The 21,804-nt window shown below is 39.6% G+C and overlaps 1 protein-coding gene and 1 pseudogene across 1 annotated transcript; both read left to right on the top strand.

Moving 5' to 3' along the window:
- The first annotated feature begins 285 nt into the window (after positions 1–285).
- Positions 286–9,657, top strand: LOC112200616 (disease resistance protein RPV1). The gene is made up of 11 exons (XM_024341643.2): positions 286–901; positions 1,187–2,285; positions 2,451–2,726; positions 2,819–3,886; positions 3,971–4,748; positions 6,281–6,354; positions 6,628–6,671; positions 7,245–7,335; positions 8,215–8,296; positions 8,399–8,445; positions 9,466–9,657. The coding sequence occupies exons 1-5, from the start codon at positions 309–311 to the stop codon at positions 4,589–4,591; spliced, it is 3,657 nt and encodes a 1,218-aa protein (XP_024197411.1). The 5' UTR covers positions 286–308; the 3' UTR covers positions 4,592–4,748; positions 6,281–6,354; positions 6,628–6,671; positions 7,245–7,335; positions 8,215–8,296; positions 8,399–8,445; positions 9,466–9,657.
- A 2,670-nt stretch (positions 9,658–12,327) lies between these two features.
- Positions 12,328–15,325, top strand: LOC112181868 (annotated as a pseudogene).
- Positions 15,326–21,804: the final 6,479 nt, after the last annotated feature.

Below are 21,804 nucleotides of genomic sequence, written 5' to 3'. Positions count from 1 at the left end.
CGTAGTAAATAAAATCTCAACCGAGATAGAAATAAGATACCGAATCTGAATAGCATTGACACGTCGCATGAATATATAGATTCTCAAAAGTAAATAAATAAAAATTTAAAAATCAATTAATGACGATATATTATATAGCATAATTTTGTATAATATATAAATTCATATTGTAGTTAATTAATTCTCTAAAATAATTAATTTATTAAATGACTTTCTCTTTAAACTAAAGATGATTGGAGATGTAAAAATTGCATGAATAGTGATGACTTTGGCTTTGGCTTTTGACTAAATCGTTGGAGAGTGGAATCATGTCCGGGGATCGACTAGAAAAGGGACAGAGTATCTCCGTGAACAACACGACAGGCGAGTCTGATTCAATTCCGATTAGGAAATCGATGGCGTCAACCTCTTCTCGTCGTCGTCAATGGAAATACGATGTCTTTCTCAATTTCAGGGGAAAAGATACCCGCTGGAATTTTACCGGTGATCTGTATTCTGCACTAAGTCGGAAAGGAATTCACACCTTTATGGATGACGCAGAGCTTGAGAAAGGAAAATCCATAAGGCCTGAACTTTTAGCTGCAATTGAGGAGTCTAGAACTGCGATTGTCATTCTCTCACACAGCTATGTTTCTTCGTCATGGTGCTTGGATGAACTCGTCAAGATTATTCAATGCATGAAAGAGATGGGCCAACAAGTCCTCCCCGTCTTCTACTTAGGGGTGGATCCTTCTGATGTGCGGCACCAAAGGGGAAGGTTTGAGATCAAAGTAAGGGAACCCCAAGTAGAAGTAAGGGAACATGAAGAAGTTTATAGGAAGAATGAGGACAGACTATATGCGTGGAGAGCTGCTTTAACTGAGGTAGCCAATCTTTCTGGTTGGGATTTCGACAATTATCGGTAAATCTCCTTCCTCCATACTACTCGATCATACCTTAATATGTTTCCTTGCTAAAGTAACTATTCTTTTGAAAGCAGGATAATCTCTTCTTTTTAAATTGAACTATTCTTTATGATTTAAATTGGGATTTTAATGATTGAGGGAGAGTAATGAACATCCAGTAAATTTGAGAGACTAGATTACCATTTTGCATTTACTTAATCTTGCCAAATGCTAATATTGTTTTTGCCGCTTATGTTACATCGCTAAGTTTCTAACTCACAATTTCATCTTAATTTTCTCAGATCTCTTCCAAAACTAATTGACGAAATTGTTAATCATATACTAAAAAAGTCCGTGTATACATCTTCAAGTGTTGACAAGGGCTTCATAGGAATGGATTCCCGCATTCATGATTTATTAAGCAATTACATACATCCGCAGCTTTGTGGGGTGCGTTTTATAGGGATCCATGGCATGCGGGGCATAGGTAAGACAACACTTGCTCGAGCTATCCATGATGAAATTTGTCAGGATTTTGACCGAACGTGCTTTCTTTCCAATGTTAGAGAAATGTCTAAAAAAAATGGCCTAGTTTCTCTACAAGAAAAACTTCTTTCCAGAACCCTGATGGCAAAAATTGAAAATATAGAAGATGAATACACAGGAGCTGCTATGATAGAAAGGCAGTTGTGTAGAATAAAGGTGCTTGTTGTTATCGATGATGTGGATCAGCTGACTCAATTAGAGAAATTGGCTGGAAGTCGCAACTGGTTTGGTCCTGGGACTAGAATTATCATAACCACGACAGATGTTCAGTTGTTAAAGGCACATGATGTTGATGCTACATACAAGGTTAACGGGTTAAAACATGATGAAGCACTTCAACTTTTGAGTTTGAAGGCTTTTAAGAAATGTCCCCCACCAGAAGATTATTTGCATCTGTGCTACCGTATTTTAGGGTATGCTCAGGGGCTTCCGTTGGCTGTTGTGGTTTTAGGTTCTTTTCTGTTTGGTAGAAGCGCTAATGAATGGGCAAGTGCAATAGATAGGCTAAAGAACACACCACATAAACATATTATTGAGGTACTTCGGATTAGTTTTGATGGACTGGATCAAAAAGACAAAGAAATATTCCTACATATCGCTTGCTTTTACAAGGGGAAGGATAAGGATCGTGTGACACAAATACTAGAATATTGCCAGCTAAACCCTGTCATTGGTTTAAGTGTTCTTGCTGATAGATCTCTCATAACTATCTCCGACGACAAAGAACTGTCTATGCATGATTTGCTACAAGAAACGGGCTGGGAAATTGTTCGTGAACAGTCTCCTACAGATCCAGGCAAACGTAGTAGATTATGGTCTCATGAAGACATCAAGAATGTGCTGAACAGAAATAAGGTAAGAGTTTGGTAATGAAACAAAGATGAGCATAGTATTATTTGTGTTCTGCACTTCAATTATTGTGTGGGGGGAAAAAAAAGGCAGATTTACTTGTAATCTGCTTAGGTCCTGGTATTCTTTGTGTTCTGCACTTGAGCTATTATTCTTGTTTTTCATTATCAGGGAACAGATTCAATCCGAGGCATGGTAATGGAGTTAACTAAATTACAAGTGGCTCATTGGAAGCCAGAAGCCTTTTCAAATTTGTCTCAACTTATTCTTCTCCATATTCGTAATGTGGACCTTCCCAATGGCCTCACTTGTCTTTCTAATTCCTTGAGATTCCTTGAATGGACTGGGTATCCCTTAATATCTCTCCCACAAAATTTCGAAGCAGATGAACTTGTTGAACTTAACCTGTGCCACAGCAACATTGAACAGCTTTGGAAGGGAACAAAGGTATGGCTATTAGTTAATAGTCTTCTTGTTTATCTCTATAAAGCAGATTTTCTGCTTTGTGTGGTGGCTCACTATTTCGATTTTATGATCAGAATTTTGACGAGTTGAAGTTCATCAAACTTTGCCATTCTCGAAACATTGTGGAGACCCCAGACCTCACAGGCGTTCAGAATCTTGAGAGTTTAGATCTTGAAGGGTGTGAGAATTTGGTAAGAATCCATCAATCCCTTGGATTTCTCAAAAAGCTTATTGTCCTGAATCTTAAAGACTGCAAAAGTCTCAAGAGTCTGCCAAGTAGAGTTGAAACGGAATGTCTTGAAACATTAATTCTTTCTAACTGCTCAAAAGTTAAGAAGATTCCCGAGTTTGTTGGAAATATGGAACGTTTGTCGGTGCTTTATCTTGATGAGACTGCCATTGAGGAACTGCCAGTGTCAATTGAACGGCTGAGTGGCCTTGTGTCATTAAATCTGAGCAACTGCAGAAATCTTTTCTGTCTTCCGAGTACCATCAATAAATTGAAGTCTATTAAAGATCTTAATCTTTCTGGATGCTTGAAACTTGGCAAACATCAGGTAAATGTGGTGGAGATGGACTGTTTTGAGGAAACTCTTGTGAATAGTGGGACTGCAATAGAAATGTCATCTACCCATGATCGCAGAAAATATGTGAGAGGTTCAATCTTTGGCAAAGTGGTTTGGCGATCTTTAAATAAGTTCTTGCCTTCTGGGTTGGTGCAAAAAAGGAGTTTCCGCTTGCCTATATCTGGTCTGTGTAATTTAACATATCTGAACCTGAGTAATTGCAATCTTGGTAAAAGAGCATTTGCCAACGAATTTGGTTACTTTCCTTCTTTGGTGACCTTGAATCTAAGTGGGAACAATTTTGTTCGTCTTCCTTCAGGTATTGGATTGCTTCCTATGCTTGAGAACTTTAACTTGGAGAATTGCAAGAGACTTAAAGAGTTGTCGGACCTTCCATCAAATAGTATACTAGATTTAAGGGCAGATGGTTGTACTTCACTGAAATACTTGTTTGATGCATCAAATTTGAACAGATCAAACAAATCATATTTTAATTTCATCAATTGCTTCAATCTAAATGGCAATCAAGGATGCAATAACATAGCATTCAAAATGCTGAAGGCATTCATGTATCAGGTACTCCCTAAGCGTGTGTGTGCGCGTTTCTGCTCATATACTTATAGACATTAATCAACTAACTACCTATATTTTCTTGCACAGGGAATCTCTAATAACAGGGAAACTTTTCAAATTGTAATTCCTGGAAGGAATATTCCTGAGTGGTTCAGCCATTGGAGTGTTGGGTGTTCTGTAAGTGTATCTCTACCTGCACATTCGAAAAACAGTCGGGTTTTGGGATTTGTTTTGTGTGCTGTTTTTGTAGTCCAAGAGCACCATCGGATTGATAAGCTTTATATAGATGAATTCAAGACTTTTAATGCAACACATCATCTTGTATGTTGCCTGAAGCTCGATGGAAGAGAATTGGAAATGTATGGCAGACAGCCTGCATTTCGCTTTAGTGAAGAATTTTGCAAGGTTAAGTCAGATCACCTGTGGCTATTCTATGTATCTCGTGATAAATACTTTGGTACAGGGTGGTGGCATAACAGTTACAGTCAGTTTGAGTTCTTATTTGAAACCAGAGGGCCAGGTCTGCAGGTGAAGGAGTGTGGAGTCCGTCTGATATATGAGCAAGAAGTGCAAGAGTTGAACCAAACAACCACTCAATCAAGCAGTAGGATGTCTCCTTATGAGGATATATTGATTGATTTTGACATTCCGGTTGAAGGGGAAACCAGTGGCACTGGTAGCAGAACTTGCACGCTTGAAGAATTATAGGACTGGCAGAAATATAGGGGATCCACCCCTGGCCACTCTGAAAGACCAAAATTATGGACTTACAGATCCCATGGCTGGAAATGACTCCTCTTCTCTTATTTGAATTTCTGCAGTAGTTAATTTCTGGAGCTCCCCTGCCTTCATCTTTTACAGTTAGGTGAGTCTTGGTCACTCTGTTTTTGATATTTTGCCTAGTTATTAGTGGATTCCCCACGTCATTTCCAAATGACACTATAATCTTACTTGCATAACCGATATTATTGAAGTAGTTTTAAAATAAACTGAATTGCCTCTCTGTAGTTAGTTTGATAGGTGAAGCATATGAAGCTTCTCATATCTATAAGCTATCAGTACACTTGTAGGCTTGCACCATTAAGTATTATACTTTTATACCGTGTACTCATGTAGAATGGTGTGCTGTTATAGGGACTTTTAAGTAACCTTGCATTGCTTCTCCATTATATACAACTTGTATGTAATTGCTTTCTGTTCGTGTTCATGTTTGCTTTCACTGTTTACGGCACGTTAGGGTTCCGTTTGGTACTGATTCCAAGTTTTTCTAATGTAATGCACTCTGTCTTGTAATAAGGTGAGACTACTGGTTTTTTTATTTATTTTTTATTATTATTATTTTCTTTTACTCTGACATGGGAGAGAATGAGGCTAAAGGGGGAATTGAATCCAAAAACTTTGATAATTTATGGTTAAAGAGTATGATATGAATAAGTTTTCTGAAGGATTTTTATGCAACAGAAATGTCTTCTTTTTCAATTTCTGGCTTTACGTATGCTCTGTCCTGTTTTGGATTCTTGAGTTTGTTTTCAAGAGACGGCTCCCCTTCCTAATAGGGTGGCTATTTGCTCATTTCAGTCTGCTGTTGTGTCATTTCATAATCGAGTCGAGTACTCGTACAATAGTCCTATAATACTGCTTGGATTCATACATTATCATATTATAGTCACTTTATTCGTATCATTCTGTTCAAGGTATAGATTATCATGTTTCACAATTGGGTTATTTGTGATTTTAATCCAACTTGTTTACTGCTTTGGGTACAAGATAAAGTCATTTATGGGTGCATTTCAAGTACCGATGAATCCAACTGCACTAACTTCGTGTTGTGTTCCAGTCGTGGAGTTCATAACTTAACATATGCCAAATATATAGAACATTTTGGCAATCTTCCAGAGCTTGTCTGCTGGAAGCAATTTGGTATATTACTGTTTCCCTTTACCTTACACGGTATTTGGACATAGTTGATAAACTTCCTGGATTATTCATGCATATAATTGTGTGCTGTTTGTAAAAGTAAACTCCCTTAAGCGTGGTAGCTTCCAGATAATTTCAGCATTTGTACTCTTGCAAGATACACACAATTTCAGTCATAAATTTTCTAAACAAAATGTTGCACGTATTTTAGAGTGATTCAAGATACAATAAGAATATAAATTTATGTTTAAATAATCTTACTGGTTTGCTGTGAACCATAGGCACCAAGTATGTTTTCCTGTGACGGTTCTGCAATCGATGAACTGACTCATTATTAATTTTAGGCTACTCTGTCTCTAGTACAGTTTTCTAATTGAGGAATTGCTATGTTATATGTACTTGTATGTGTAATCTAATGTGTTTAAAATTATTTACCGTTCCTTTATTAACACTATGATAATTATTGAAAAATCTCTGCAGCGACACTGCTAGCTAGGGATAGATCTGTAGCTGGGTTGATATTCATTCTGGCATCAGATTAATCTTGCACCCATGTAAGTTCGTATCATCAATCTCCATATGATAAAATTTGTATGCACAGCCAAAATAGCACAGTTTAGTCTTTTTTTTCATGGCTCAACAACTTTTACTACACCTTGAATCTTCAAGAATATCTTTTACATAGTTGCAAACGAATACTGTAATCCTGGTTTCCGAAAGTATTTTATCCAAGTCAAGGAATTAAATTATATCTTGCTTTTTACAGTTAAAGTTTTTAGTTTTCTCTTTATTATGGTACTTATTCATTTTGTGTTTAACTTGGACAGCTTGGAAACTTTTGCACTGGGCTGAACATACATATAGAGAAATGGTACATGTTTTTTGTTTAAGTTCTTGTATTCATTCATTTCTTTTAGTCCCTGGTTAATATTTAAGTGCTCACTCTTCAATTTGAAATTTATTATATTGTTGTGATTGAAGGATATTCTAATAGTAATAAGGAAGTAAAATAAATGACTAGTTTGCGGAGCTGCGGCAATGACATGCTTAATGACAACGTTTTGTGAAATTGTAGTGTGTTTTGGCAATTTTCAAGGTTAATTGAATGTAATGAAAACCAGGACTTTTAGGGTGAATGTGGGTAGGCAGTGCTTGCAGGGTTATTTCATAATAGGCATTGTTGTGGCCCTTGTTGGCTTTGGTCTCTTTTAAATTTAAATTGCCTTTTCTTCTGAATGTGGACTGCAGGTAGTGTTTCTTTGGCTCTTCGGTATAAGGTCTGCCTAGCTATATTTGTTAATTGTATTGCTGGTTCACTCTGGTTATAATGCTTGAGCGAACCCTCATTGGACTAAATGCTTGAGCTTTGTGTATGTAAAAATTATAGTATTTGCAAGTTCATGTACGTCTTTATTTCTCATTTATGTTTATATATCCTGTTAAGGATGGAAATACATCTCGGGTAGGCGGTGATGATGTTGACTGGGATACTGAAGATGAGCTTGAGATTGAAAACTTCACTTTATCTTCTTCAGGTAATCGGGCTCTGGGGAGCTAAACACATAATCGGACATGCAGATTTATATTTCTGTGGAGATTGACGATATGAATCTATTATGTGATAAGTTCATTGGGGCAGATGAGATACTTGCTTGCTTTGTATGTTATCAACTGTGCAAAGTGTTTCTTCACTGGATATTCTTGAAAATGCTGCATCTAATTAACTAGTAAAATGCATACGGATGATATTCAGGTTTCTTCCATTTTTTTTTTTTTTATAGAGATCTAAGCATTCCAAGCTACAAGTAACAGAATTGGACGTGACTATGGCTCATTAGGTGTCATAACGAAGTTTCTTATCTGTAGATTATTGGCTTTTTTCTTTTATTCTTTTTCCTCGAAAAGCAGTGATTGAATATCTCAAATATCAAAGATGTATCTATGGTTTTGGTGCTTTTGCTTCCACAAAATTTAGTTATCCACCTTTTCGGTTTTAGCGGAAAGATTTCAAAATTCATGCTGGCATCCTATAATCTCATGCTATGGTTCAAAGTTTAGCTGAGACTACATGAGTGGAATTAAGGTATGGGAAGGTTGGATCCAAGGTTGAACTAGAAGTATTGCATTCTATTCTACCCAACCAAACTGTAAACCCTATGGAATTCATAATGATTATTTTCTTTTTCCCATCATAGTTTCTGTTCATCTAATTGTGTTTGATTAATTTGGTTTCCCTGAGCACACTATTGTCCTCTTTTGTCTAGTTACTTTTCATGACTTCAGTGAACTTGCAAACATACACAATTAATGTGTATGCACAAAAGTATAATGTATAAGCAAGTATTACACTTAGATGGTTATATAATCATATATATAGTATTCTCAACATGCAATTCCTTTTTTTCTTCCTACAGGCTAGATCATCATCAGGACCGTCCCAAACCAAAGTTTCTGATCATTTTGTCAATATGGTTGCCAAAACCATCCCAGAACATGGTATGAGCACTGGACCATTTCATTCCAGTGCAAGTTTTTAGTTGAAATGCTTCAGTTTAACCCTGTCCCTATTTAACACACTGGTTTGATGAGAATATCCAGGACTTGAAGATGCAGATTCAATTCTTGAAACCCTCCTCTTATATAACGTGAGTATTAGCTGGACTTCATTTGCCAATGCTTTCTTTGATGAAGATAACTTCAGAATGTGAGCTTGGTTGTGTCTGATGTGTTGTTACATAATTATAGTTTTATCTTCTGCCAAGCTTAACTTGCATGTAATGCGCATTCATGAATTTCAGTATTCACATTTTGTGTTTGCCTATAATATATTGGACTAGGTCGGTAGATAATCCATGTGGGATTGTGGGGAGTATAACCATGTATTTTGTATTCATTCATTGTCTAATCTGTATTGCATAGTAATGCATATCCAGGAATAATAATCCATGTGGGATTGTGGGGAGTATAACCATGTATTTTGTATTCAATCATTGTCTAATCTGTATTGCATAGTAATGCATATCCAGGAATAATAATCATGCATGATTGTTTTAGTCGGCCTGTTGGTCCTTAGCTTCTACTTTAGCAAGTCTTCGTTTGATTGCAGATGTCTCTGATTGTCTGCGTCATATATTTCTACATCATTTAAGCCTAATTTTCATATCGTATCACTAATTGTTTCGCCTTAATTGTATTTCATGCACATATTGATATTGTCTTCTTACAAAATGTTTTCATTTCCACTCCGTGGAAGCTCTACTTCTGCTTTTGCTTTAGCGTCCAACATTGTGCCCATTTTTCCATCTTTCTTACCTATCCTTCTAAAATCAAAATGAAATTGATGAGTATAAGAGGAACAAAAAAAAAAAAAAAACTGGCATCAAAATTCCTGGTTAAGATCTCTAAATTAAGCAATGGTGTTTAATGTACATTGTCTTGTGAGTGCATAATCAATTGCTATCTTGTTAGATTGTTAACCAATTGTTCAGATTCATCTGTCATTTCATGGTAGTATAATGCACATATTTATTGTTTTTGCAAGATGAGTTGGTCCCAGGTATTCTGGGTCTCATCTTCCCATACTTGAAGATTATAAGTTGTTGATGACATGCAATAAAAGGAAAGAAGATTTTACCTTCTTCTGCTTTCTTGCTATTATTTTGCAGGCTCTTGAAAGTAGTCCTCCAGAGCAACATTCTCTTCCGGAGTTATATTCTCCTCCAGAACAGTTGTCATGCCCCTGATTTTACACACATGAAAATCGATATATATAACCCCATAATTATATATGCGTGAACGTCCAGTCATCAATACAAAATACCTGGAATCTTTTTCCCTTTAACTTACACAGATATTGATGCCCTGAACCTTCAAAGTTAATATAAACTCGCTCCATAGAGTTATATATTACAATGCTTACGAATTAAATTGTCAACAACAAAATAAAACGTAAATGCAGCTCAGAGTAACTATACAACGGAAGTCCTTATCAACGGTAAAGTCACAAAGATAGCTTCCTACCATAAAGCTGCACAGGCATCACCTCAGCTTCAGCCACGATCTCCTCGACCTGCAGTATTAACCCCTACACCATTCCATTGAATAGTGCACCGGGTTCCACACAACAAACCCGGTAAGCTTATGAAGCTCGTATGAGTAACTCAAAACCAATTACACAAATTTCACAAAAGCCTTCTGCTCATAACCTCAATCCTAGCATCCAATTACACAAATTTCGGTCAAACAAGACTTCCTCAAGAAATGTTTAACACCATCCTAACGCCCTACAGCGAATTCCAACTTCACACTCATTTCCCATTCCCCCCCCCTAGGAGTTTTTGTCATCAACATGACATCAAAGGTGAAGAACAATGAATCACCTTCCTATCCTCACTACAGAGTACAGTTCATAACCGCTATGGCTCTTAATGTAAATCAAACCATCAATCAATACAATCAAGGCAATCACATATCAAAACAAGCAAAACAATTCATAGTAACCCCTGCATATAATTTAGTTCAGGAGGTCACATTAAGTCAAACAATTCAAGACAAAGTAGTCATCGAAGTCCCACACTCTGACGTCTGTAGGTAGCCCCAACCATCACAGCAGTCCTCTCGATCTTTGTTAACTTAATAACAATTCAGCTCCGCTACCGAGCAGTCATCACCCTGATCATCGCACAGATTTCCACCGATCATCACCTAGATTTGCATCATCCTACTAATCATCACTTAGATTTCAAGGATCATCACATAGATTCACAAAGATATCGCCAATCATCACACAGATAGCGATCATCACAGAGATTCTGTCGGTCATCACATAGATAGCGGTCATCACATAGATAGCGGTCATCACATAGATTTCGCTGGTCATCACATAGATAGCGATCATCACATAGATTTCGCTGGTCATCACATAGATAGCGATCATCACATAGATTTCGCTGGTCATCACATAGATAGCGATCATCACATAGATTTACAACGAAGCCACTAATACATGAATATATATGTATATATATACATCCCATAATATGTATATATACACACATAGTCATCCATCCACACAGAAAACCACTAACACCAACTATAGTCATAGTTAACCTAATAACTCCAAGACAATAGGGTAATCATGCTCATAACAAATATCGATCCTGCTCATAACAAATATCGATCCTACTCATAACAAATATCGATCCTGCTCATAACAAATATCGATCCTACTCATAACAAATATCGATCCTGCTCATAACACATATCGTGAGATTTACTCACCAAACGATAAAGGTATTTCATTCATTAATGAACCTTGTGAGATTACTCACCTCGAAACTCCCGCTGCGTCTTCAATTCAGGACAAGGCAGCCAATCCACAAAATAGCCGTCCAAGGAGTACTACGTCACGTACCTAAGGAATTACAGCTCTCATTCAGTCAACGAATCACAAGGGGTTAGAAACCCTAAATCGAACCAAAGTTCCCAAGGTGACGCCAAATGAGGCGAAACCGCATCCGAGGCCTCCCAAAGTCCCCGGAATATGTCCACGATCGATGTGACCAAACCACAAGTCGATCGGACGCTCGAACCCTCAAGGATCGAATAAATCGATCGGTATGAAACGGCAAAAATCATAACAATTCCATACGAACTCCAAAATTTTCATATTATATATCGAAACGCTCGTATCAACGAGTAGAACATATATAATACCAAAACCAATTCCTTAAGTGGCCGGAACACCGCCGGAACGCCACCACAGACGGTGGTGCACCGCCGCCGGCCAAAAACTCATTATTTCACAAAACTCCCAACATCAAAAAGCTTCATCTAAGCATGCTTGTGAACTTTCATAACTGGATCGAAGTCAGAAAACAAGCTTAAGGGATCGAAAACTACCTCACAAGCCGTGAACAGTGATCCAATCCGAGTTGATCGAAGTTTCACGTGAATCGATCCAAACAACCACCAAGGATCGATCAGCGAAGCTATTCTGAGCTCAACCAAGGAATCGTTGAAGCCATGAAGTCGCCGGAGTTGTGTTTTCCGGCCGGGTCCGAAAACACAAGGCTGCACCGCCTTGCAGCGCCGCCGTGGAGAAGAATCGGCGATAGAGACCACCAGAGGGACGACCAGACGGAGGAGACGACCCTGCTGGTCAAGTTTCACGGCCGGAGACCGCCGCAGTTGGCCGGAAAAGCCGGGTCGGAACGCCGGGTTCGGGTCGGGTCAGGCGGTTTATTTCGATTCTGAAGGTAGCAGCCGAGAGAGAAGAGAGAGAGAAGTAACTTCCGAAAATGGAAGAAATGAAAATAGTAAGTTTCCAACTTGGGAAACTTCTATTTATACCAAAATGGAAATTCCTTCCAATGGCCATAACTTCCTCATACGAACTCCGATTCTCGCGTTCTACATATCCACGAACTCGTATCGACGCGCTCTACAACTTTTGTGAAGGAAGTTTTCGGAGAATCCCAACGTATAAAAAGTCAACCTTTTCAAACCCCCTAAAACCATACTTTTCGAATAAAAATTCGTCCGAAACACTTCCGCTCCGTCCACAAGCCACGAAATCGTCCAACTGTTATAAAATTAATTCCGGAAAATCCTCGGAAAATAATTACGAATTTCCGGGGCATCACAACAGTGCTCTCCTCAAGAACAGCAACAAATTGACCCGGATCTCTTTTCTTCAGACTATGATGGGGGCATTCTAAATGGTTTGTCAGATAGCTCTGATGATGAGGTAGTTAATGTCTTGAATACTGTAGATGCCATTGGCCCTTTTTGATAAGAATCTCCATCATCCACGCCACATGATATTACATTGTTTTGCAATACTGATGGCACTTCCTCATCATCTATAGGCTAGTACATCAATTTACATGGGATTATTAGTTCATGGCAATGACACTTGCATGTTACATATGTGGACTTCACAGAAAATTAATCAACTATTTTTGGAGGTAGCCATCGATCCTACATCTGAGGCGGAGACAAAACTTTATGTCCTTGGTTAAAATGGGGTACAATGAATTGGAGGCTTCAATGGCAATAGAAAGATGCGGTATAACTTTATTTCTTGGAGAATTCTCATGTACAGATTTATCTCTATGCTTTAATTCTTTTTGATGATTGTGTTGATGTTCTGTATACTGCTATTTACTTCCTTTAGGTATATGCATATTTTTAGCTCAAAACCAAACTTCAGAAGTATAGCTAGAACAATTTCGTTTAGGGTCTAACACTCTGATTTCATCTTCAACACATCCAAAAATTATATTGGTTCCTTTCTGGGTAGTCAGGAATCAGTATCACAATCATGTAACTGGAGCTGTATGGTAGGATAATCTCGTGGAACTAGGCTACAATGTTTTTCATAGCATAAAAAGGCCAGTGATTTTGGGGCCACAAAACTCCTTCCTAATATTATCTGTTGTTTAGTAGGAAATCCAACCAGGTTTACTAGTTTCTTTGACTTGGACAATAAACCACTTTCTGCTAGTTCAGTCAGTTGGTGATGCCATTCATCCTCAGTCTCTTTGTCAATTCTATATATGTTGTTACCTATCTCTATTAACTTACTCCTGTTTTCTCTCATTCAAACATTGCAGGTATTGACTCGTCACTTGTTGATTTTGACTGATTTCATATCAGCTGCTCAAATTTCAAAGGCAGAAGATGCCCATTTTCCACTTCAAAAGATGGTATTATTTGTCTTTCTTGCTGATATTCAATGTTAAATTTTGGACGAAGAATCAGTTTATCTACATATTCCTTTTCTGGTAGATCATAACTGCTGGTTCAACTGTTACAGCGTACACATCTGCGGAGTGAGTATCCTGAGAAGAAATAAAATGAAACTTTATGAATCTCCATTGCTGAAAAGGAAAAGGACTATGGGATATGGAAACCAGATCATAGGGGAAGATGCTGATGCAATTCATCTCCCAAATCCAATGACTAGGTTTAGGACTCCAGCTGATCTCTGTCAAATCCCATAGGACCTCCTTATTTTTACTATGAGAATGTGGCATTGACTCCTAAAGGAGTTTGGAGCACAATAACCCACTTTTTGTATGATGTGAAGCCTGAGTTTGTTGATTAGAAATATTTTTGTGCTGCTGCAAGAAAAAGGGGTTATGTTCACAATCTTCCAATCAAAAACAGATTTCCTCTCGTTCCCCTTCCACCACAAACTATATTTGATGCATTTCCCATGACAAGGAGGTGGTGGCCTACTTGGGATGAGCTAAATTGCTTACAGACTTGCCTTGCTAGTGCAACAATTACTGAGAGGATCATGAAGGCTCTTAAAGACTATGACGAAGATGAAATCCCACCTGAAAGTGTCCGTCGCTATGTTCTTTATGAATGCCGCAAGTGGAATCTTGTTTGGGTAGGAAAGAAAAAGGTGGCCCCACTTGAGCTTGATGAAGTTGAAATGCTTTTGGGGTTCTTAAGGGACCACACAAGGGGAATAAGCAGGACAGTTAGATACAAGTCAATGGGAAATTCATTCCAGGTAAAGTTCTTTCTACTTCCATATGCATTGAACATTTCTTTCTTCCTTATTGTTCAGTTCATGTAATGAATAATACTGAATATTTTCAGACAGTTCCATTTGCTTTAGTTTTTTGTTCTGTTCCCAAGCATGATCTGTATTTCAACATCTCTATAAGTGAACTTTATGTTTCAACCTTTCTATCAGTTGTCCAAGTATTTAGAAATTACCTTTGCTAATGATTCATTGGCATTTAGATATTCTCTGCTATTAAATTTGCTCATGGGTTCGTTTGCATTTATATTTCCTACAGTTTCACTTTACCACGTGCAGTTATATTTGCTACAGTTTCACTTTACCACGTGCAGTTATATTTGCTTCGTTTTTCACTTCTGGTCTGCTGAAGCATGACAGTTTTTGAGTAGACTTGTATATTTCGCTGTTATCTAATGAACTTTATATTTGAACACTTTCTATTATAGTAATTCACTTTTATTGCATACTCTGCTATTACATTTTACTTATGGGTTCCACTTCTTCAGATTGATACAGTGACTTATCACCTGTTAGTTTTGAAAGATCGATTTCCCAATGGCATCAATGCCCTCTCTCTTTTCTCTGGGATTGGTGGTGCAGAGATAGCTCTTCATCGTCTTGGTATCCCGATGAAGAATGTTGTGTCAGTGGAGATATCAGAGTTGAGCAGAAATGTTGTGAGGTGTTGGTGGGAGCAGACAAACCAGAGAGGGAACTTGTATCACCTTGCTGATGTGCAAGAGTTGAATGCTAACCGCTTAGAGCATTATATCAGTTCCTTTGGTGGGTTTGATCTAGTGATTGGTGGCAGTCTATGTAACAATCTTGCGGGTAGCAACAGGCACCATCGGGATGGGCTTGAGGGTAAAGAGTCTTCTCTTTGTTTAAGTATAATGTATTTGAGAGAGATTGATGAGAGAGATGTGTTCTTATTATTGAGAATAGGAGCCCTATATATAGGGATTACAAAGTGCTAGTTCTAATGTTACAAGGAATACCAATCCGTGTAGGATTGGGAAATCTAGAACCTTCTCTCCTATTGCTACTCCTAGTTTGATAAGGCACACTAAATCGATATTCCTTCAACACTCCCCCTTGTGCCGCTTCAAACTTGGTGGTGACGCTTCATCCGTTGCCTCGTTAAAAACCTTGCCAGGTAACAAAAACCCTGTGGGATAAAAATAACCCTGGTCAAAGGACAAAAAGAGCACAACACGTCCTTCACTCTTCGAGATCGAACATGTAGACATCATAACTCCCCCTGATGTCGATATCTCCCCCTGATTGCTATAATCGTGGGAGTTCGGATAACTTTCTCAATCCGATGCTCTTCACATGTTTCTCGAAGGTGGATTTAGGTAACGACTTAGTGAATAAGTCCGCTACATTATCCTCTGATCGGATTTGATTCACTTCAATCTTTAGGAGTGATTGTTGTTGCTGATTATAAAAGAACTTAGGCGATATATGCTTGGTGTTGTCGCCCTTGATGAAACCTAACTTCATTTGTTCAATACAAGCTGCATTATCCTCATAAATGCATGTAGGTTCATTTGTGGTAGACTTCAAACCACAACTTCCTTGAATGTGTCGAATTACGGACCTTAGCCATACACATTCACGTACAGCTTCATGTAGAGCAATAATCTCTGCATGATTTGAGGAAGTAGCAACAAGGGTCTGTTTTGTAGACCTCCAAGATATCGCAGTGCTTCCCATGGTAAAGACATAACCAGTTTGGGAGCGACCTTTGTGAGGGTCAGAGAGGTACCCTGCATCAGCAAAACCCATCAAGACATCATTGTCGTTTTGATGGAGGGAGATAGGAGAATGCCGGCCACCATGAGCGGTGGCGGCGCCGGCGGCGGCAACATGGCCGGCGGCCATTCCATGGACGGGGGCGTTTTGCCTCTTGGGGTCCAATCCCAATTTTCCGTCATTCCTTTTCTCTCTGTAGGGATAGAATAGGCCCATATCAATCGTACCTCTTAGGTATCGAAAGATTGTCTTTATACCAATCCAATGGCGGCGTGTTGGCGCAGAGCTATGTCGAGCTAACAAGTTCACTGCGAATGAGATATCCGGTCTTGTGCATTGAGCTAAGTACAATAATGCGCCTATTGCACTCAAATAGGGCACCTCGGCCTCTAATGGTTCTTCGTCCTCATCCCTTGGACGAAACGGATCTTTTCCGGGCTCAAGACTACGGCCGATCATGGGAGTACTCGTAGGCTTTGCTTTATCTTCATTAAAGCGCCTTAGGATTTTCTGAGTATATGCAGACTGATGGATCAAGATTCCATCACTACGGTGCTCGAGTTCTAAACCGAGACAAAACCGTGTTTTCCCAAGATCTTTCATCTCAAATTCGGATTTCAAGTATTTAGCAGTTACCTTCAACTCATCTAGAGTTCCAATTAGGTTCATGTCATCGACATAAACTGCTACGATTGCAAATCCGGAACTTGTTCTTTTAATGAACACGCATGGGCATATTTCATTGTTAATATATCCCTTCCCAATCAAGTAGTCACTTAGACGGTTATACCACATCCGTCCGGATTGTTTTAATCCATATAGTGAGCGTTTTAATCTTATTGAAAACGCGCTCCGTGGTTTAGAGCCACTTGATTTGGGTAATTGAAGTCCATCTGGAACCTTAATATATATCTCTGAATCTAGATCCCCATAGAGATATGCTGTAACCACATCCATAAGCTGCATGTCAAGTTTTTCGGAAACTACCAAACTGACAAGGTAGCGGAACGTTATAACGTCCATTACGGGAGAATATGTCTCCTCGTAGTCAATTCCAGGGTGTTGTGAGAAACCTTGCGCCACAAGGCGGGCTTTGTATCTAACAACCTCATTTTTCTCATTACGCTTTCTAACAAAGACCCATTTATGGCCAACAGGCTTTACACTTGGGGGTGTCTGCGTTACAGGCCCAAATACCTGTCTCTTTGTTAGTGAATCCAATTCAACCTGGATTGCATCTTTCCATTTAGGCCAATCCGCTCTTTGTTGACATTCTTCAACAGAGCGAGGTTCGATATCATCAAATTCTATAATTCCTTTTGCAATATGATATGCAAATGCATCATCAATCGCCATAGAATTTCTATCCATCATCTCATGTACACTAGTGTAATTTATGGAGATCTCTCTATTCTCTGGAGTTGGTTCTGACATTGGAGCGTCCCCCAATGATGTCTCTTGGACATAACCATAATCCGGAATATTCTCATGAGATGGATTATTTACATCGATGATTAATGGATTATTTTGTGCCGAACTCGCTTTCTTTCTTGGGCGAGAATCCATCGAACCTATGGGCCTCCCGCGCTTCTTGGCGGGAGCCGTGGGCCTAGCCACAACGTCACCATCATTGAGAGATGGGATGTTGGCGCCATGCTCATGCATTCTTGAGTTGGCGTCATGTCCTCTACTTTTAGGGACATCAATCCTTGCAGGCACGTTTGCAGCAGGTATGTGTGATCTCGTCACTTTAGCGATATCAGAAAACGCATCAGGCATCGAATCTGCTACGTTCTGAAGATCGAGAATTCTCCGCACTTCAATTTCTGACTGTGCGGTTCGGGGATCAAGATGAGACAGAGTGGGGACAGACCACGACAATTCCTGTCGTTCCTGTTGAACATTGATGTTCTTATCTCCCCCTAACGACGGGAAGACTGTCTCATTGAAGTGACAATCCGCAAATCTAGCGGTAAAGAGATCGCCTGTCAAGGGTTCTATGTAGCGGATAATTGTTGGAGAATCATATCCAACATAAAGGCCTAATCGTCTTTGAGGACCCATTTTGGTGCGCTGTGGCGGCGCAATAGGCACATAGACTGCACACCCAAATATGCGTAAGTGTGAGACATCAGGCTCATACCCAGTAACCATCTGGGACGCAGAGAAGGGTTGATTGGCAGTGGGCCTCAGACGAATAAGCACAGCTGCATGCAATATTGCATAGCCCCAAGCAGAAATAGGGAGATTGGTGCGCATCACCAATGCTCGATCAACCATTTGTAGTCGTTTAATGGTGGCTTCTGCGAGACCATTTTGGGTATGAACATGAGGAACAGGATGTTCAACATCAATCCCAATGGACATGCAATAATCATCAAAAGTCTTTGATGTAAACTCCCCAGCATTGTCTAATCTTATAGACTTAATGGGATGATCAGGGTGGTGAGCCCGTAACTTAATTATTTGTGCTAGGAGTTTAGCAAATGCAGCGTTCCTTGTGGACAATAGCATGACATGTGACCAGCGTGTCGATGCATCAACCAACACCACAAAATATCTAAATGGTCCGCATGGTGGTTGAATAGGTCCACAAATATCACCTTGGATTCTTTGCAAGAATGGTATATTTTCTTTGGTGTCCTTTGCATAGGATGGTCTCGATCCTAACTTTGCTAAAGAGCAGGCTTTGCAGAACGAATGATGGGCTTTGGAAACAACCAATGAGGATTTTGGTTGAGCCATGAAGTCACAATGGACTTTAGAAGTCGAAATTTGAGTCAGAGGAGCAGAGGTGGCGTCAAAGCCACCCTTGAGCCGCAGGGGGATGGCGGCGCCGGCTAGTGGTGGCCGGACTTGAAGGGGGAAGGCACCGTGAGGCGCAGGTGCTCCTCCTTGATCCAAATTTCGAGTTTTACTTCCTTTCGTTCTGAAAAAGGGATGTCCGGGTGAAGTCTTTAATATACGGATCATCATGTCACGACCTGGGTGTCCCAAACGGTGGTGCCAAAGCCTGTACTTGTCGGAATCCCATAAATCATCTCTCATGACATGGTTGGATTCAATGACTCGAATAGTGGTTGCATACAACCCACTAGAGCGACACATAAGTTTCTCTAATACTCGTTTATGTCCGTAGTCATTAGAGGTGATGCAAAGGAACTCTTGTCCATTCTCACAATGTGTTTCCACATGAAAACCATTGGCTCTTATATCTTTGAAATAATAAAGTTCGAAAAACATGTCTACGACATGAGATAAAATAAATCGATACTTTATTAATAATATCCAATGATGACACCAAAGTTTCGTGACCATAATCTAATCCAATATAAAAATCAAATCGTAGACAAATCGTAGTCACTCTATCCGTTCGGCAATTTCAATTTAGTTGTGACCAGGTAAGGTAAGGCGAGATTTTGGTGGAGCGTTGCTCACTTTTAAAACCGTTCTCTCAGATCAAACCTTGCCTAGACATCACAAGTACTCTTGAGTACGCCTAGAGGGAAAGAGTTAATACAATAAGTCATTTTATTGATATAGGGTATAATTGCCATGACATAATTCTTGGAAAAATAAAAGACTATAAATAAAAATCTGCGGTATTTTGTCTTCATCGCCAGATTTAAAGTCTTTGTGAACTCGAAGTCTTGATCACCATGATGCGACTACCTTCGTAGGTACATTGCAAATTCAGGTCCATTGATCAGACGTTCCATATCAGAAATAGACACCATAAAGAGGATTCTCCCTTGATTGAGGCGCATTGGCGCAATATGCATAGTCCCTAGGACTGGTGGCGTTGGAAAGTGGTGCCCATGGCCAACGTTGGCTCCATGGTTTCCAACCCTATTTCCCTCAAAATCACGCCTCCTACGGTCGTGGGATTGTCGCCTTGAGCGATTACCTTCTTGAGCATTTCGATCGTATGGATCATGACGTCGATGGCGACTTTCTCTAGCCATAGGACGATGCTCTTGATAGCTATCTTGAAGCCTATCAAATCTTCTTTTCACAAGTTCATTGCCATGTCTTTCAGTAGTGACCATAGCTTCAATAAGCTGTTGAAAACTTGTGATTCGCCTTGCATTTACATGAGTCCGGAATAAGTCAGAGGACCTCATAGCATAGACGGGGAAGGTATTGAGGGTTTTCTCAATCAATTGGTCTTCTGTGATTGTTTTTCCACAGAGACGCATCATTGCTTTGATGCTGAGAGCTTCCGAATAAAATTGCATGACAGTGTCAAATTCATAGAAGCGAAGATCGTTCCATTCTGCTTCTGTATTCGGAAGAATGGAGTCACGAACATTGCCATATCGTTCGCGAAGCGCATGCCAAAGCTTTATGGCGCTATCCTCATTTATGAACTCAAACTGGAGGTCACTATCCATGTGACGTTTCATAAAGGCAAGTGCCTTGGAATTATCTTTCTCAGTTTGAGGGTCTGGAGCTGTTTCTATAAGACAAAGCTCTTGGATTGTATGCAATAAATCACGGGCAATGAGGTGGATCTCGACATCAGTGACCCAAATTAAGTACCTTTTGCCTGCATAATCCAATGGAACAAAATCGAGTTTGTTTGTGTTTGACATCCTGAAAGATGAAACAAAAACAAGTTAGTTTCGGAGTCAATGCTTCCACGAAAACTAAATAAGATTTCCGAGCTATGCTACCAAGAAATCGATTTCCAAGAATAATTGGATTAGACCGAAACAATGATGTTTAAATGGTCAAAATCTATGCTCACGAACGCTCTTAGTCCGTAGCTTACGAACGCTCTTAGTTCGTTAAATCGATGCTTACGGACGCTCTTAGTCCGAAGTCTTACGAACGCTCTTAGTTCGTTAATTGCGTGAATCCCCACGATTCCGCTTTTCTCAAAAATCGAACCCACGTTATAAGAAAGGTGGGATGTAGAAGAAGGGAGGTTTTCAAGTCCCCGAGAAAAGAAGAAGAAATATAAATTCTGAAATTATAGGAACTTCAAAACTTACTCTTTTGAATACTTACTTGTATTTGGATCACGCGCGTGTCGATGCAGGCGTGATGGAGCGAAGCAATCCGAGTAGATTCTGTTCTGAACAGCTTGTACCTCGATTGGTGTACAGATCTCAATATGACTCCGATAAGGCTGAAATTCGGAGGTTAGATGGAAGAGACAGAGACGAACAACTTTGATGAAGAAAGTTTTTCGATCTGAGCTTCCGAACTAGACGTTTCGAGGCTTGCAAGAAGACGGATGTGCACAGGAACGGGAAAAAGATGCAGTGGGTGTGCGTTGGCTTGTTTGCGCAGCAGGGATGCTTCGGTGGCAGCAGGCTGGAACGCAGGGCTGCAGGGAGGGGGCAGCAGGGGCTGCTGTGCAAGGTTGCAAGCGTACGGGCGCTCGGGCTGCAGCGAAGGCTCGGCTAGCTCGGGCTAGGGGCTGATTTGTGAATGAGTTTTGGTTTTCTGTTTTGTGGTTAGAGTCGTGCTGATAACGTGTTTAAGTATAATGTATTTGAGAGAGATTGATGAGAGAGATGTGTTCTTATTATTGAGAATAGGAGCCCTATATATAGGGATTACAAAGTGCTAGTTCTAATGTTACAAGGAATACCAATCCGTGTAGGATTGGGAAATCTAGAACCTTCTCTCCTATTGCTACTCCTAGTTTGATAAGGCACACTAAATCGATATTCCTTCAACACTCTTTTGTTTT

This window comes from Rosa chinensis, chromosome 1 (assembly GCF_002994745.2).
Source record: "Rosa chinensis cultivar Old Blush chromosome 1, RchiOBHm-V2, whole genome shotgun sequence".
Lineage (NCBI taxonomy): Eukaryota > Viridiplantae > Streptophyta > Magnoliopsida > Rosales > Rosaceae > Rosa > Rosa chinensis.
The sequence above is the reverse complement of the archived record's forward strand: the minus strand, read 5'-3'. Positions and strand labels throughout refer to the sequence as shown.